Source organism: Canis lupus, chromosome 38 (genome assembly GCF_011100685.1).
Source record: "Canis lupus familiaris isolate Mischka breed German Shepherd chromosome 38, alternate assembly UU_Cfam_GSD_1.0, whole genome shotgun sequence".
Taxonomy (NCBI): Eukaryota; Metazoa; Chordata; class Mammalia; order Carnivora; family Canidae; genus Canis; species Canis lupus.
The window spans coordinates 24,072,288-24,090,547 of NC_049259.1; the positions used below are offsets into that span (position 1 = coordinate 24,072,288).

General features: G+C 42.4%; 2 protein-coding genes across 2 annotated transcripts; one reads left to right on the forward strand and one right to left on the reverse strand.

Moving 5' to 3' along the window:
- Positions 1 to 928: 928 nt before the first annotated feature.
- OR10K1 (olfactory receptor family 10 subfamily K member 1) lies at positions 929 to 1,870 on the reverse strand. Its single transcript, NM_001388774.1, is given in 1 exon segment — positions 929 to 1,870. A coding segment is annotated over 1 exon segment (942 nt).
- A 15,240-nt stretch (positions 1,871 to 17,110) lies between these two features.
- On the forward strand, positions 17,111 to 18,055 carry OR10T1 (olfactory receptor family 10 subfamily T member 1). The gene is given in 1 exon segment (NM_001388902.1): positions 17,111 to 18,055. A coding segment is annotated over 1 exon segment (945 nt).
- The last annotated feature ends 205 nt before the right edge of the window (positions 18,056 to 18,260 follow it).

Genomic DNA, 18,260 nt, shown 5'->3' on the forward strand with positions numbered 1-18,260 from the left:
ATTGTTTTACAGAATTTCAACTTATTTACACACATGAGATGATTCAACCCAACATATAGTAGCTATTCAATAAATAATTCTTTAGGTAAAAGAGTAAATCCCCTTTCAAACTTCAACACACATAACATAAAAAAAACCTGTGACTATGGCAATAAAATATAAAAACTCTGGGGATCCCTGGGTAGATCAACGGTTTAGCGCCTGCCTTCGTCCCAGGGCATGATCCTGGAGACCCAGGATCGAGTCCCACATCGGGCTCCCTGCGTGGAGCCTGCTTCTCCCTCTGCCTGTGTCTCTGCCTCTGTGTGTGTGTGTGTGTGTGTGTGTGTGTGTGTGTCTCGTGAATAAATAAATAAAATCTTAAAAAAATAAAAATAAATAAAATAAAATAAAATATAAAAACTTTGAATGCTTAGAAAAAATAAATCACTGAGGGAAAACATTAGACACTAACCTTAAAGATAATGACAGATTCTCTGAGTAGTAACAAACAACATATGACTGTATAACATGAAATATTTATTCCTAGAGAAGTACAGTTAAAGATCTTAGAAAACAAACAACTGGGAAATTTCTCAAAAGCGTCAGAATGTTGTAGTGGCTGGGTGTTACAGTGGGTTGAGTGTCTGATTCTTGCTTGCAGATTAAGGTATGATCTCAGGATTTGGATCAAGTCTCACCTCAGACTCTACTCTGGAAGGAATCTGCTAGTCCCTATCCCTCTGCTTCTCTTATCTCTCTCCAAGAAGAATAAATATAAAATGTTAAAAAATTATTGAAATGTTAATACAAACTTAGGAAAAGCTGCTAGAGGAAATAATTAAAACACTACAGTAGGAGAGACTATAGGCATACAATTGATACAATCAAAGTGACATAAAAGGCATACATTCACTGACCAGTTAAAAATTCATGGTATCAAATTAATTTAGTGAGGAGGATACAAAGTCTGGCCCATTACTCTTCGAAAGGCTGCCTTGAATTCCTGGTTCCTCAGGCTATAAATCATTGGATTGAAGAGTGGAGTGAGGATGGTGTAGGACACAGATATGAGCGTGTCCTGACTTGAAGAGTAGCTGGATTTGGGCCTTAAGTAGATGAAAGAGGCACAACCGTAATGCACAGTAACCACAATGAGGTGGGAGGCACAGGTGGAGAAGGCCTTGTACCTGCCGGTGGAGGATGGGATCTTCAAAATGGCAGAAATGATGCGGATGTAAGAGACCAGGATGAGGAGGAGGGGGACGACCAATACACACACACCAATCATGAATATGACCAACTGACTGAGGCGCGAGTGATGGGACGCCACCTTGAGGACAGGAGAGATGTCGCAGAAGTAGTGATGCAGCTGGTTGGAGGAGAGGAAGGGCAGGTGAAACACCAGGGAGGTGACAATCTGGGCAATAGTCAAGCCACAGGCACAGGCAGCAGCCACGAGTCCCACACACACCCGAGGTCCCATGAGCTCTGTGTAGCGCAGAGGGTTACAGATGGCCACGTAGCGGTCATACCCCATGGCTGCCAGCAGGAAGGAGTGAGAGCAGCCGAGGAAGAGGAAGGTGAACATCTGGATGGCACAGCCCACGAAGGAGATGGTCTTCTTCTGGGCCAGCAGGTCCACCAGCATCTTGGGGACGATGACAAAGGTGTAGCAGGTCTCGGAGCAGGAGAGGACGGCCAGGAAGAAGTACATGGGGGTGTGCAGGGCTCTGTCCAGCACGATGGTGGAAATGATGATGGCATTGGTGCCCAGAGTGAACAGGTAGAGGGGCAGGAAGGCGACGAAGAGCAGCCGCTGCAGCCCGGCCAGAGAGGAGAAGCCAAGGAAGATGAACTCCCTCACCAGGGTCTCGTTGCCCCGCTCCATGCAGAGCACCCCTAGAGAGGAGACCCCAGGACAGAGACAGAGGCCAGGATCCAGGAAGGGGAGCAGGAATGGGCGGGACAATCACACAGGGTCTGCAGGCAGCCCAACCCTTCATGCCTCCCCAGAAAGGTCTGTGAAGAAAAGACCTAAGGCTCCATAGACAACAGAGGACCTGATGGGCAATGGGGAGGCTTTCCCGAAGGCCACGACCATGGTCTCTAGCCAAGGATTACGCATCTGTCTCACTGGTTTCACTCACATCTCACTGAGGAATTCTTGTGTTGTCTTGCTCACTACAAGCCTAAGGAAACTAGCTCTGCAAAAGGGGAAAAATAGGTCCAATTCCAGCCGTCTGCACTGGGTCAGAATGTGCAATGAGGAATGAGTGGTGTTCGGAAACCACATGGGACCTCGGTGTAGCCAACTGTAAAATGGGAAGGGAGAGGAAGAGTTAGGTTTAGGTGACCTCCAGCAAACGTGGGAAGGACGTCATGACCATGTCAGTTCTTCATGTCAACAACCTATGGCAGTAACACAAAATCCAAGGAAGCAACACGGTTAGTGTCATGCCTGACAGACTGACTAAGAGGAGGGAGTGACCCTCCTGGAGGCTCCACACTGGCAGCCTTGACAAAAAGTGGAATGCCAGAAAACACCAATTTAAGGACAAATGTCCCCGGTTCCACAAAGAGGAAGCACCAGGGAGGTAGAAAGAGACTCATTACCTTGGTGGCATTTGCAGCTCACCTCCCTTTTCTGATTGTGCCTCTGGAAAACCCCAAGAACGGAATTTTCCAAAAATGGCTCAGAGCTCATCAAAGAGCATTTGAAAGACTGGGGGACAATTGGTCCGTTTTCCAGGTACCGGTACTCGGACGATCCGCAGACTTGATGTCTCTTCAATATTGTTAGACCAACAAGTTGATTATGTCAACACTGTAAGATTCCCTTTGCACATTCTGCTCCTAAACACAGTCTACAAGTTGCTAGAAAGCAGGGTTTCCAGAGTCACTCTTAGGACTCACATCAGATAATTTTGCATAGATGTAACTCCCAATTGTCCAAGCCTACAAAGTAATGACAGTGTTTTCTATGCAAAGTCACTTAGCCTTTATTTATTGGCTGCATCCGGTCTTTATTTACACACTTTTCTGATGTACGTGTTCAATAAATGGTGCTGGGAAAATTGGACATCCACATGCAGAAGAATGAAACTAGACCACTCTCTTGCACCAGACACAAAGATAAACTCAAAATGGATGAAAGATCTAAATGTGAGACAAGATTCCATCAGAATCCTAGAGGAGAACACAGGCAACGCCCTTTTTGAACTCGGCCACAGTCACTTCTTGCAAGATACATCCACGAAGTCAAAAGAAACAAAAGCACAAATGAACTATTGGGACTTCATCAAGATAAGAAGCGTTTGCACAGCAAAGGATACAGTCAACAAAACTAAAAGACAACCTACAGAATGGGAGAAGATATTTGCAAATGACGTATCAGATAAAGGGCTAGTTTCCAAGATCTATAAGAACTTATTAAACTCAACAGCAAAGAAACAAACAATCCAATCATGAAATGGGCAGAAGACATGAACAGAAATCTCACAGGGGAAGACATAGACGTGGCCAACAAGCACATGAGAAAATGCTCTGCATCACTTGCCATCCGGGAAATACAAATCAAAACCACAATGAGATCCCACCTCACACCAGTGAGAATGGGGAAAATTAACAAGGCAGGAAACCACAAATGTTGGAGAGGATGCGGAGAAAAGGGAACCCTCTTACACTGTTGGTGGGAATGTGACCTGGTGCAGCCACTCTGGAAAACTGTGTGGAGGTTCCTCAAAGAGTTAAAAATAGACCTGCCCTAAGACCCAGCAATTGCACTGTTGGGGATTTACCCCAAAGATACAGATGCAATGAAATGCAGGGACACCTGCACCCCGATGTTTCTAGCAGGAATGTCCACAACAGCCAAACTGTGGAAGGAGCCTCGGTGTCCATCAAAAGATGAATGGATAAAGATGCTGTGGTCTATGTCTACAATGGAATATTCCTCAGCCATTAGAAATGACAAATACCCACCATTTGCTTCAACGTGGATGGAACTGGAGGGTATTATGCTGAGTGAAGTAAGTCAATCGGAGAAGGACAAACATTATATGGTCTCATTCATTTGGGGAATATAAATAATAGTGAAAGGGAATAAAAGGGAAGGGAGAAAAATGTGTGGGAAATATCAGAAAGGGAGACAGAACATGAGAGACTCCTAACTCAGGTAAAAGAACTAGGGGTGATGGAAGGGGAGGAGGGCGGGGTGTGGGGGTGAATGGGTGACGGGCACTGAGGGGGGCACTTGACAGGATGAGCACTGGTGTTATTCTGTATGTTGGCAAATTGAACACCAATAAAAAATAAATTTATTATAAAAAATATAAATAAATAAATAAATAAGTAAATAAATAAATAAATAAATAAACAAACTAACATCATCTAGTGAGGAATCATTTGCACCGTCTACCAGAATTTTCCATTTTTACATTCTTCTAGCCAATAACAAATTTAGATTCTGGATATACCTTAAATGTATATTTAATTAAATATTCGGAACTTTCTTTTTTTCTTTTAAAGATTTGTGTGTGTGTGTGAGAGAGAGAGAGAGAAGGAGAGACAGAGAGAGCACACAAGTGGTAGGTGCACAGGAAGGGAGAGAGATATTACCCGGATTCGTGATAAGCATGGGGTCTCAGGCTTTGTCTGACCCCGGGTCCCTGAGATCATGACCTCAGCCAAAACCTAGAGTCAGATGCTTAACCTACAGCATCAGCCAGGTGCCTCTAATGATGAGAAAGTTCTGAAACTCATTGTATTCATCTCTAGAAACAGGGAGATAAATTTTTTTTCTTCTTCCTTACTACCTCGAAACGGGTCCTAAACTCAATACTTATAGTTATTCATGTACTTGAAGTTAATATGAAATACACAGGCTGGTTTTAAAGTGCTTTAACAATTTAAATTTAAAGTGCTTTAACAAATAATAGGCATTTTCATTATGTACCTGCAAAGATATTTCTGATAAAATATAAGATATGATTGTACTATGTCGGTCTCCATAGATACATCTGCATGTGGATAATAGCCGTATGTTTTCTATATTTAGAAAAACAAACCAGTGTGTTTACATAACAGCCTCACAAGGAAAATGGATTTTTATCTGTTAAGACCCTGAGGCAAATGGACATTTATCCTCATAGCTCATTTTGTCCTAGCTCTTTCCACTGATTTTTCTCATCTCCTTTTACATAATCCACATCTAACCCCCACACCCCCAATTTTGTGGGTGTGACATGTGGAGTAGAACACAGAGGCTGGAAGTCCCTCGATTCTGAAGGAATACCTGGATCTACACAAACCCAAAATAATTATCTAAATTATTTTTCACTCCGACCCATGACACAGCTGACTGGATTGTGAGATTGGTGTATCTGCCCTACTTGTGGTGTTTGAGAACCCACAAGCACCATCCAGCTGAGGAGGCAGCCCTCGTCTGCTCAAGAAAACATCGGGACCAGCACAGTGAGCTCAAACTCTGCTATGCATAGAAAGATGTAAGAGCAGAAACATGAATAAGATCTTCCTGCCAAAAGCCCAAGGCCATCAACTTAAGGTCAAAGACCCCTGCATTTGACAGGACAAGATCTCTATGTTAAGTCTAGGTTTGGGTGACTTTGAACAAGACACTTCATTTAAGGCACACATAAGTGAGGCTGTTCCATCTCCTTATTCTAAAACTAAAGTGGCCCGGGTCTGTAAGGACTGTAATAAACTGGCCAGATGTGTGGGAAAGTCCTTCAGCAGAAGGGCCTTGAACACTAGCTTGCAGGAGACCTGGCTTAGGGCACCAGTGGAGTACTGACCCCAAGAGTCTTTCAGTTCAGGAAGTTGAAGACTCTGTAAATGATGATCCCGGAAGGGCCCTTATCTGCTAGAACCTGTGGGGGGGCATTCAGGTTAATACTCGAAGAGATGGCACTTGCACACCCGAGTTTTCTGACCCCTTAGATGCCCTGTTGGGATAGTAGGTACACGGAATTTAAATAGTAACTCAGGAGAAGAGGGTACTGGGTACCGGCAAAAGGGACCAAAACTAAATATTTAACACTTTGGAGATATTCAGCTATTTATCTGAGGAAAAGCATCAATCGGTAAAGGGAGACAAATTCTGTAGGCAGCATCAAAGAGCAAAGAAGTAAAATTTCTATCTTTCTAGGTGCACACAAAGACCATGAACATGCATATTGAAATGAGTCTGAGCATGGGATGTCGATTATAAATCAAAAGAGATTCCACGAGTACCCAGTAGGGAGAAAAGTGGACATTCGGGATCTGTTTCTGTTCACCCAGGAGTCAAGCAACCAAAAAGACATGAAATGAAAGTCTAGCTGGGAACAAAGCTGACGCAGTCTGAACATCCTGAAATTCAGAGAACTCTATGGCCCACACCCAAACACTCCTCAGACCTTGAGTTAAAAGTGGCCCCTGGTTCTCTTCTCAACCCTGCCTCTCCTGCACCTGCCATCACGGATCTCCTGGAGGGGCTCGACGTCCACAACACGACCCATCCCTCAGGCCCACACCCCACACAGCCCTAGACCCCACCGCTACCTGCTGTTCGGCAAGTACCCACAGGGCTTTCCTCCTTTCAATTCAGACAGAAGGAGCTACTCAGTATCTGGGATCCCTTGCCAAGTGGATTCTCAGCCAAAGCTCAGAAACCGACCACAGGACAGCAGGAGGCAGGGAATGTGCCCTGGAGTAGACGCTCTCATCTGCATCAACAGAGGAAGCCTCTGCCTCCATCAGGCCCATGGGCCCCTCCAGCCAAACTCACGGTCTGTGGAGGTGCTGGTGACCAGCACGCAGGGAGGTTATTAAAACGTGTACTGTGGTGGTTGGACTCCTGAGGCTGTTTCTGCTCCTGGAGACGTTGTCTTGGGGTTAATTAGAAGTCAAGTCTACTTTGGAGAATTAATGTCACCAGGTTCTCAAAGGCAGCCTTCTCTGAGGAACCTGGGGAGAAGGAGCCAGGAGCATAATTAGCCCGTGCCCGCATTGGAAGCTGCATCCACAGGTAGTGGATTCTGTGGGACACATGACCACAATTGGAACTGTGTTGTACAGGCCACGTGGGGATTTTTCACTGAATTTTTAGTAGGAAATTTGTATACATCCAGCGGTACTCAACTTGAGTGTTTCTAAGGGTCAAAAGAGGGCTTAATTTCAAATCCATCATCTCAGGTTCTCGTCCATAGAAATTCTAATCGGTGACTCTAAGCTGCTCTGCAGAAACCTACATCTTAACAAGCATCTTCCACGAGGTTGAGTTCTATCATTGACTGCCTTGCTGTTGACAAGCATCTTCTAGTCGAGTGACTAACCCTGACGTTCTCACTTTCATCCAAGCAAATCCAAAATGAATATCATTCCAGTCCAAATCACAGCATGGACGGTGAGGGCAACCTGACAGTCAGATTTATGAGGTTTACATGAAAAAATAGGATACTTTTGAAACAGATGGGTAATGTAGAGACTCAGTGTTCCCAGGAGAAGATGCCTCAGTGATAATAATAAGAAGGATAAGTGTGCTATGGGAGCAAGAAGAGGTAAGGAGTACAGAGAGACACAGAAGAGAACTCAAAAGTTCAATTGTGCCCTTTAAGCAACAGAAGTGACCTCACACAGAACATAAAGACTCCTAACTCTGGGAAATGAACTAGGGGTGGTGGAAGGGGAGGAGGGCAGGGGGTAGGGGTGAGTGGGTGACGGGCTCTGAGGGGGACACTTGACGGGATGAGCACTGGGTGTTATTCTGTATGTTGGTAAATTGAACACCAATAAAAATTATTTTATTAAAAAAAAAAAAGAAGTGACCTCACATGTCAGTAAGAAAAATGTGATTATTTGGTAAATAACAGTGGGAAACGGGCTCCCTCTGTGTGCTCCTCACCTGAAGGGCGTGTCCTGGCGGAATAAAGACATGGCCTCCTGAAGGCTCAGTAGTAGCGCTCAGGGTCCGACCTCCGCTGAGGAGCCCTGTGCGTCTACCGCACCTGCAAACAGTGCCCTGTGCCCATTCTCCAGCACCAGCATGACTGAGTCTGGGAATCAGTGTGAGAGGAGCTGGAACCCACTCCTTCCATTTCACCCTGAGTGACTGACACAGAAGGTTGAGCTTGGTGGTTTAGAGGTGTTATTTCTCCTAGGAGTGTCGCCTCTGCCTGGAAACACAAAACTGGAGATGGAGGCTTGGCCTTGGCCACCTCAGTCTACCTTGTTGCAGCCAGAAAGGATCTTGCTGCACGAGCCAGGGTCATTAATTTTCCGTTTTTTTTTTTTTAAGATTGATTGCCAAAGGATTGATTTCATTTTTCTTAAAACATTTCCCTGATATGAAGATTTAATATAGCTTATAGATCTGTAAGTTATAGATAATTTTTGTGAGTCTCCTTTAGCATGAGGATCACAGATAAATATTTCAATAAAAATGCAGACTTTTGAAACATCCACTTTTTCTAAGCTTTTAATTTATTTTTTATTGGTGTTCAATTTACCAGCATACAGAATAACCCCCAGTGCCCATCACCATTCCCGTCCCACCCCTCGCCCTCCTCCCCTTCTACCACCCCTAGTTCGTTTCCCAGAGTTAGCAATCTTTACGTTCTATCTCCCTTTCTGATATTTCCCACACATTTCTTCTCCCTTCCCTTATATTCCCTTTCACTATTATTTATATTCCCCAAATGAATGAGAACATTTAATGTTTGTCCTTCTCCGACTGACTTACTTCACTCAGCATAATACCCTCCAGTTCCATCCACGTTGAAGCAAATGGTGGGTATTTATCATTTCTAATAGCTGAGTAATATTCCATTGTATACATAAACCACATCTTCTTTATCCACTCATCTTTCGATGGACTTTTTCTAAGTTTTTACATTTTTAGTTACAGAGATTATTATCATTTGCTTTCCACCTAAGACTATGACTTTCTTGAAGACAGAGCTGATAGGATTTTTAGTTCATTAAAACATTGTAGTCCATTTTCATTTTTTATTTTAAACTGTTTTCCAACTTTATAAAATTGTACATATTTAAGGCATATAATATGATAGTTTGATACATGTATGTATTGTGTAATGATTACCACAGTAAAGCCGATTATCATGATTATCATACCAATCTCCTCACCTTGTTATGATCTGAGTGTGAAGAGAGAATCCATAGGACCCACTGACCCAGCACATTCCACGTACACAATACAGAGCTCTTAACTGCACTCATCATGGTGTACATTAGACCTCTGGGACTCATCCCTCCTTGGTCCCCAACTGTTCTCCCCCTGTTCCCATGACCATCATCTCTACATTTCCCCTCCCTGCAGCCCCTGGCCACCACCGTTCTAGGATTTTCCACATGCACTGGAAAAGAAGGTGTATTCTTGGCAGTTGGGTACAAAGTTCTGTACCAGGCCCATCGGTCCTATGATGTTGCTCCATTCTTCTGTTTCCCTGCCAATGTTCTGTCTGAAAGATCCTTTTACGGAGGGTGGGGCACTGAAGTCTCATGCCGTTATGTTATTGCTCTCTTTTCTCACTTCAGATCTGTCAATATTTGCTTTTTCTATTTTGGTGATTTAATGTAAAACGAACATTTTTTATAATTGTGATATCTTCCTGTTAAATTGACACTTTTATCATATATAATGACTTTTTTATCTTTTGACAGTGTTTTTGATTTCTTTTTTTTTTGTATATGTATTTTTTTATTGGAGTTCAATTTTCCAACATACAGCATAACACCCAGTGCTCTTCCCTTCAAGTGCCCCCTTTTTTGTCTTCTAGTCAGTCTTGGCTTTGTGTAGAAAACCAGCCCTGTCCTATTCTTGGTTATTAATTTAATCGATTATCTTTTTCCACCTGTTTACTTTTAGTCTGTGTGCATCCTAAAAATGAAAGTGTCTTAGAAACAGGATATTTTTGTTTTTGTTGTTGTTTTTGTTTTTGACTTTCCTTTTTTAAATAAATTTATTTTTTATTGGTGTTCTGTCTTTTCTTTGGGAAGACTTATTTCCTTGACATTTAAAGTAACTAGGGAAAGACTTATTCTTGCCCTTTGGTTCATTGTTTCTGACAATTTTGTAGTTGGGTTCTTCCTTTTTTTCTTCCTCTCTTGCTGTCATCTTGTGGGTACTAATTTTTAAGGAAAATAGGGTAACAACTACACTACTAGGATGGAGTAGAGAACATCTGGAATCTAGGAGGGTGGTAGGGTATGCTTCATTACTTCACATACAAAGGCAAATTTTGATGAGAACAACTTCACTTAATCAAAGTTACCAAAGGCTAGAGCCTTAGGAAATATGGTGGTATCTAAGTTCAAAAGAATGTTCAATAGATGAAAAAAAAAACACAAATAGCTATGACAGTCTTGCAATGAATTCCAGAAATGAGGATTGCAGTAGTTGTGTTTTATTTTCTTGGTTGCTTAATTACGTATATATTTTCACATTGAACCATTCCCTGCTTCTCTTAATATGCTAGGCTCTGTAAGGTGTGTTGCTGGTGTTTGGAATTATGATTTAATCTTGAAAGAAGACCATCAATGATACTTAACCTGGGGCACTCTGTTCCTCTTTTTAGGAAGATGGATGCAGATACTCGTTGTGTGAGGCATATTAGCATCATATTAATTCCTACTGTTTGAAAATGTGAAGATGAAAAGAAGGGCATGTATGGCTGTTGAGCATCCAAGCATGAAAATTGTGTTGGTCATATTTTGTTGACAGTTCATATACAATACTTCTAAGGGTCTCTCCTGTACTCTTCTATAAGGACAGAAATCGTCAAAATCCTGGAGTCTGTCCAGATTCCTTGTGTCAGGGAGCAACTATTTCCCTCCCTTCCAAGGTCTAACTAGCCGGATTAAGAAATGGACATGAGACAGATTAACAGGAGAAAATCAGTTAAAATCAACAGGTGAATGTATGGAGAATCCCCATAGACATGGGAATTCCAAACACAGTGAAGCAAAATGGGGTATATATGTCATTCTGATCTAAGGAGAAGGGTGGGGCTCTGGGAGCAGGAGAAAAGAATGCACTTCATAGGGCAGGAGTAGATGTTTGGTAATTAGATATTTGCCCTACCATGTAGATGCATCCCTCAGATGAAATGTATATGTTAGCAACCCTTATTTTGGGAAATACCCCCAGTTTGGATTCTTCTGTGTGGTTAAGGAAGGATAAATGTCTGAAGCTCACAGGGTATCAAGTGCCTTCAGCTCAAAATCATCCACCTGCCAAAGAGTCACATTCTGGGGCAGCAACAGGGGATACTGTCCGGAACCCATACACTTGCCAGAATTTTAGATTTACTTAGAACTCTATAGATAATGGAAGAGGAAGAAAGTTGGGTTTTTCTATGGGAACATGTTATGGGAGCACTTGTCAGATGGCAGATATGGGCTTTTGCCCTTGGCTTTGATATCCTGAGAATCCCTCCTCAGGCCTGCATTAGTCAGCACCATAGGTAGGGGCTCCCTACGATCCTTTCAATTCTAGAGGTCAAGACCAACCCTCCTGCCATTAGCTCTCAAGCCTCAACACGTGTAGAAGTCTCTAATGCCCTTATCAAATCTTTCATTCGTTTAAATACCTCAAGTGGATTATTCTGATTTACATACAGAGAAGAACTATGTATAATCCTGCCTCAATTTTTGCAATAGACACAGGAGATCTGTTTTTCTTACCTATAATAATGCTATAAATGCCATTTTAACTGATGTAATAGAGTTCCCAGAGGTTTGGATTTGTAAATAAAATAAATGAAATTGTCCTTGGAGCAATTGTTCATCATTTTAGCTTTATACATAAATGTAAATGGCTCAGTCAAAATCTTCTGTATTTGAAATCTCATATACATCATATTGGCCAAGAAACTCTCCAAAGGCTATAAATATATAATTCACTATCTGTGAATATGTCAATTTCCCCAGGACATATTAACACCTTTTTTTTTTTTTTTAACCGTTCAGTTCTGGTCAAGATAAAAATGTTATTTTCCTCCTTTTATGTTTCTTTGATTACATATTAGTATATTACAGCATTATAAATAGACTTATGAGATATTCTTATTCAACTTTTGGAAATTTTGTACTTATAACATTTTCTTATGGTTCTTTTAATTCTTTTTCTTCATAGGTCTATAAGGCTACTTGGTTCAAATATTACATTTGGTCTTTGAATTCAAAGGATTCCACTTAGTCTTTTATTTTTATTAAAGTACTTTTTTATTGAAAACTAACCTTACAGAGATTTAATTTACATACTTTAAAATGCTTCCAATTTAAATGTACAGTTTGTTGAGTCTTGAAAAATGCATACATCCAAGGTCATCTATTCGGTTTAGTTGTAGAATGTTTGTACAACCTCTAAAGATCCCTTCTATCCTTTTGTGGTCAATCCACCCATTCTCGGCCCCCAGAAAACACTAATCTTGCCTTTTATTCATATGCTTTTTTCTTTTCTTAAGTTCATAAAAATGGGGATCCCTGGGTGGCGCAGTGGTTTAGCGCCTGCCTTTGGCCCAGGGCGCGATCCTGGAGACCCGGGATCGAATCCCACGTCAGGCTCCCGGTGCATGGAGCCTGCTTCTCCCTCTGCCTGTGTCTCTGCCTCTCTCTCTCTCTCTCTCTGTGACTATCATAAATAAATAAAAATTAAAAAAAAAAAAAAAATTTAAGTTCATAAAAATGAAGTCAAACATCATATTCATTTTTGTATCTTGGTTCTTTCACTAAGCATAATGTTTTTTGAGGCTCCCTCGTGTTGCTGCATTTATGAGTATTTTGTTTACTTTGTAATAGTATTCCATTTTCAAATACACCACAGTTTATTCATTTGTGGAACTGTTGGGTTTTCAATACTCGTGTTTTGTGTCTCCTGGGTGAAAAATATTTGTCGACTTCAAGGTATATATTATTTTTTCCTGAAATTTGTATGGTTTTGACATTTTTTAGTTAAATTGTATATGACTTTTAGCAAAGGCAAGATTTGTACTTTTTAATATATACATCCAATATTTCCATAACAATACATTAAACAGACTATCCTTTCTTCACTGAAAAACCTTAGCAAATCTGTTGGTAATCCATCAGCCATATATGTATGCCTTGTGCTACATCCATATTGTTCATTCCGTTTCATTGATTCTAGTGTTCAATCTTATGCCACCATTACTGGGTCAACGTTGCTCTAGCATGTCTTGATATCTAGTTCATCTGTTTCTAAATTGTGCTCCCTTTGTGTGATTTATTTAGAAAAATATTATTTAATATGTGGATTCTAGTAAAGCAATCTAACAAATGAACTAGAAGAAACAGATACAGACTCCTAAGTACAGACAAAAACAGTGGTTGGGAGAGGGGCAGAGTGGAGGATGGGCAAAATCAGCAAAGGGATTTAAGAGGTACAAACTTCCAGTTATAAAATAAACAGATTATGGGGATGAAAAGCACAGCACAGGGAATGGAATCAGCAATGTTGTAATAACCTGGTGTGGTGACAGAGGGTGACATATACTTTCCCTAAATTGTCCAACCTCCCTGAGATTCTGTTTTCAGAGTATAGCTGCTTCACTTCTTCTAGCTTCTTCACTTACCACCAATCTACTCAGCTCATCAGGATCACTGTGCTCTCCTTGGATTCCTTCTGTAAGTGAACATAATGTGGCCTCAACGATGAGCTCACAGAACCTATATGCAGCGATGAATGGATACTGATGGTGCCCAGCTGCTGCTCACAAAGCTGCTCTTAAGATCAGAGCTGTAGTATGGAAGTGAGTAGCAAGAAAGCCTTGTGGCAGAGTCCTTTGCCCCCTCTCGCAAAAATAACCCATCAATGTAAACAGTTTCTACTTTTAAGTATCTGTGTCCTCTTCTTCATAAATCAGATCGACACTGACAAGACCCTGTTTCCGTTAGCCCATAGCACACTTCTATCCATGAGAACCTTTTTATTCTCAGAATCAAAACTTAAAACATGAGAAAGAAATCCATGTTTTCTTCCTTGTTACATAGCAGAAAAATCCTGAATCCTTGAGGTAGAGACATTCTATTTGAAGGGAGAGACATGTAAGGGGCATTTGAGGAGTCTGAAATGCACTGTTTAGATCCTGAGAGATGGTAATGCTACAGTGTCCTCAGCAAGCCTTGGTCTTAGCCCTCATTGCCTTAATTCTCCAACTCTCCTTCTAAACATCACACTCTTTTCAGACAAAGGGCTGTAGCTGTAAATTTGCTAAGAGGAAAAGAAATCACTGGAACCAAGTTCAAAACATTCCCAGATCCCATTCCAATAGGTTTTCTTCAGAAGACCTTGGGTAAATCCATGATAGACATGGATTCCCATGTGCCTCAGGAGGCTCTGTGTATGTGGCCTCTGAACACCACCATCATGGGCTATGTCTCCCTACTCTTTGTTCTACCTTCCCCACAAACAATCAGTAGACTGCCCGGAATGACATCAGTACTCAGTGCATGATGATTAAATGCATAGAAGCATTAATGAATGCATAGATGAAAGTCTGAATTAATTTGCATCTTTTAAAAAATTTTATTTATTTATTCATGAGAGACACACAGAGAGAGAGGCAGAGACACAGGCAGAGAGGGAGAAGCAGGCTCTATGCAGGGAGCCCAACGTGGGACTCGATCCCGGGTCTCCAGGATCACACCCTGGGCTGAAGGAGGCAGTAAACCGCAGGTCCACCAGGGCTGCCCTTAATTTGCGTCTTTCAAAAGATGAACCTAAGCAAAGAAATGTAGAAAAGTTTAGAACATGTGCCCTCTTGGAATGCAAACACAGTCAAGATGCATGAAGCAAGAGAGATTTAGAAAATAATTATTAGTTTATTCAACTAGCACACTGGGAAGAAGCGAAAACATTGATATTTGTCAAGGAAGGCCTTTATGTAATCCCTTAAAACAGTTAATCCATATTCAGGAAGTATAAGACCAATGAATAGGGAAGTTACCGTTCATTAGACTTCATTCAGCAAATGGAACCTTGAGCCAAAACAAACTGTGAAAAAAAATCATAGGATTCAAAGCTACCCATCCTGTACACAGATCAAGTAAAGTACATACTTTATTTGATTCTCTCTTTTTTTTTTTTTCAAGTTTTCATGCCCGGATCCAAAAAGTACTTCCCTCCAAGGCCCCAATCCCCTGGAGTTCCCTACCTCTATAAGACCCAGGGATTTTTCTGGTGCCTCTGCTTCCAGGAACACAGGGCTGGTGAGATGGAGGCTGTCTACTTAGCTCCAGCCCATCCAGAAAACAGAGCTTTCCCTCCTCTTAAAGACTCATAGCTCCTGGCCTTCCCCAATCATTTCCAGAAAGAAAACACTGCTTGAGGTTCTTACAAAGTTTGGCTGTTTGACTCTCCCTTTATTAAGGGACAGGACACAGAAAGAAACCTGGGATTGGGCAGGAACTCTGCCTCTAAATGTAAGTGTTTCCCTTGCATTGTGGCAGCAGCACCAGGCTTTCCTCTAAGCAATGTTATCTGTCAATCACTCTTCAAAGTTCTGGGCTCCAGGGAAAGACTCAGAGGCAGAATGACTTCCTATGCACAGGTGAAGTGGGTCAGAGCATCAGCATCCAGGGGGAAAGACAGAGACAAAGACCTGTGACCTTGTCGGGCTTTCTGTGCTTCCATTCCAACACACAGGCCTGAACAAAGGATGCAGAAGTAGACACACACGGTAATCGAAGCCTTTACCTACTCAGAGAAGCCTTCCAGAAGGTCAATAGTAAGCTGGGGTTGTGTAGCAGGGATAAATATTAACTGTGGAGGATTCAGAACAGTAGAAAAAGATGGAATGTTAATCATAAAGACAGAGGGACAGAATTAGTGATGTGTGATGACCGTGTCTGAGCCACTTGTGTACAGCTGAGGCCACAATTGTGTTGTAATGCTCAGGAGTAAAATGCCTGAGGTGATGATCAGGACACAGAACTCCAGACATGATGTCGTGAGAAATAATTGAGAGAACTAAGAGTGTTAGTCAGGAGGAAGATGAGACCCCTAAAGGGATATGACCACTGCTCCAATAACTAAAGGGTTGTGATGGCTGCAAAAGAACCCCTTGCAGGTCTGCAGGGGACACTTGCAGAGCTAAGGGCGAGTGAGCATGGAGACATATCGGGTTCATCTTCGAATCCAAAGGTTCTCAACAATCAAGACACCTAACAAGAGAGCCCCTCGCTGCGTCGGGGATTTCTTATAACTGGATTTTGACTCTGGGGACTAGACACATTGCCCAGGTTTATAGAAAAAGTTCACAGAATTGGGTGCAAATGGAGGAAGGAGATTCCTGAGCTTCTTCTAATATAAAGATTGTCTGGTTGTCTCAGGCTAGTGGGAAGTTTTCAGCACTACGTGCTCTCGGGTCAAATGGCAGATCTTCCCACATATAATGGGGAGAGTCGTTCTTAGAACATTCTGGAGGAACAGAGACCTCATCTCTGTCTACACTGAGGTTGAGCTCTCCTTAGCCTCTTAAGCTCACATTCCCATGAAATCACAATCAGGAAATCCCCAACATGTGGGATCATTCTATGCCTCTCCCAAAAGCTTCATGACTGATTTTCATCATAAATAAATCTCCACACTTTTAACAATAATAATAATTGAAGATACTTGATTGCATCTAAGCAAACGCTATTTGAGCCAAACATAGGAGGGGCTGGACAGATCACTTTTCATTGGTTTTTGTCTTTTCCTGAATTAGATTCTCATAAGGTAGCTTCTCAGGTAAGTGATTTTTGAGGGTTGTTGCTCTCATGTGGGTTAAACACATGGCTTGATCCTTTCAAGCCTCCATTTCTTTTTCCATAAAATGACGGGATTAGCTGAGATGAGCTCTAAATCTCCTCTTGATTCAACACACCGCATGTGAACCTTCAGATGTCCTTGAATTGGGACATATCTTAGGTCACTTCTCCTGGTGCTTCCTGCTTTCCCCATCCTATGATCCTGTGCTGAGGGGTTAGCTACTCGCTTTTTCAAGCCAGGATTTTCAGCTTTGTGCAGAAGCACAAATATGGTCCCTTTTGTCAAATTCTTTCTGTTCACGATTTCAAGATGTCTGAATCTGATTCCCACTGACCAATGAGGAGACAGAACCAGAGCATGATTACGGAGTTCATCCTTATCGGCTTCTCAAACCTGGGAGATCTGCAGATCCTTCTCTTCTTCCTCTTCCTCCTGGTTTACCTGACCACTCTGATGGCCAATGCCACCATCATGACTGTCATCCGTCTGGACAGGACTTTGCACACCCCTATGTACTTCTTTCTCTTTGTCCTCTCCTGCTCTGAAACCTGCTACACCTTGGTCATTGTACCAAAAATGCTGACCAACCTGCTTTCCACGAGTCAGACTATTTCTTTTCCTGCGTGTGCTGCTCAGCTCTACTTCTTCGTGGGCTTGGCTTGTACCAACTGTTTTCTCATTGCCGTAATGGGCTACGACCGCTACGTTGCCATCTGCAACCCTCTCAACTACACGCTTGTTGTCAGCAGAGCCACCTGTGTGCAACTGGTCCTAGCCTCCAGCTGCTGTGGCTTCCTGATCTCTGTGGTTGTTAATGTCTTGGTGTTTAGTGTGCCCTTCTGTGCCTCCAATCGGATCAACCACTTTTTCTGTGATATTTTCCCAGTCATCAAACTAGGCTGCACTGACACCAACGTGAAGGAGATGGTCATCTTCTTCCTCAGCATTCTGGTATTGCTGGTCCCCCTAGTGCTGATCTTCATCTCCTACGTCTTCATTGTCTCCACCATCCTCAAGATTGCATCCGCCGAGGGGCAGCGGAAGGCCTTTGCTACCTGCGCCTCCCACCTCACAGTGGTCATCGTCCACTATGGCTGCGCCTCCTTCATCTACCTGAGGCCCACATCCCTGTACTCCTCAGAAAAGGACCGGCTCGTGGCAGTGACCTACACTGTGATCACCCCGCTGCTTAACCCCCTTGTCTACACCCTGAGAAATAAAGAAGTCAAGACTGCACTGAGTAAGGTTCTCAGCAGGTACTCATTCCCCAAAACTGTATGATGAGTTGGTAAGTGAGCAAAGTTATCTTTGGGGAAGAAATGAGGACTTCAATTACCTTGGTTCTTTTTATTGGGAAGTCTTTATGGTTGTTATGTCTGCTATGGAGGCTTTACCCAGTGGTCCCCAGAAAGTTATGTGAATGTGGAAACTCTCAAGCATTGCAGTCATGCTATTTTCATGCACTGGAAATCTAGGTTCTCTCAGC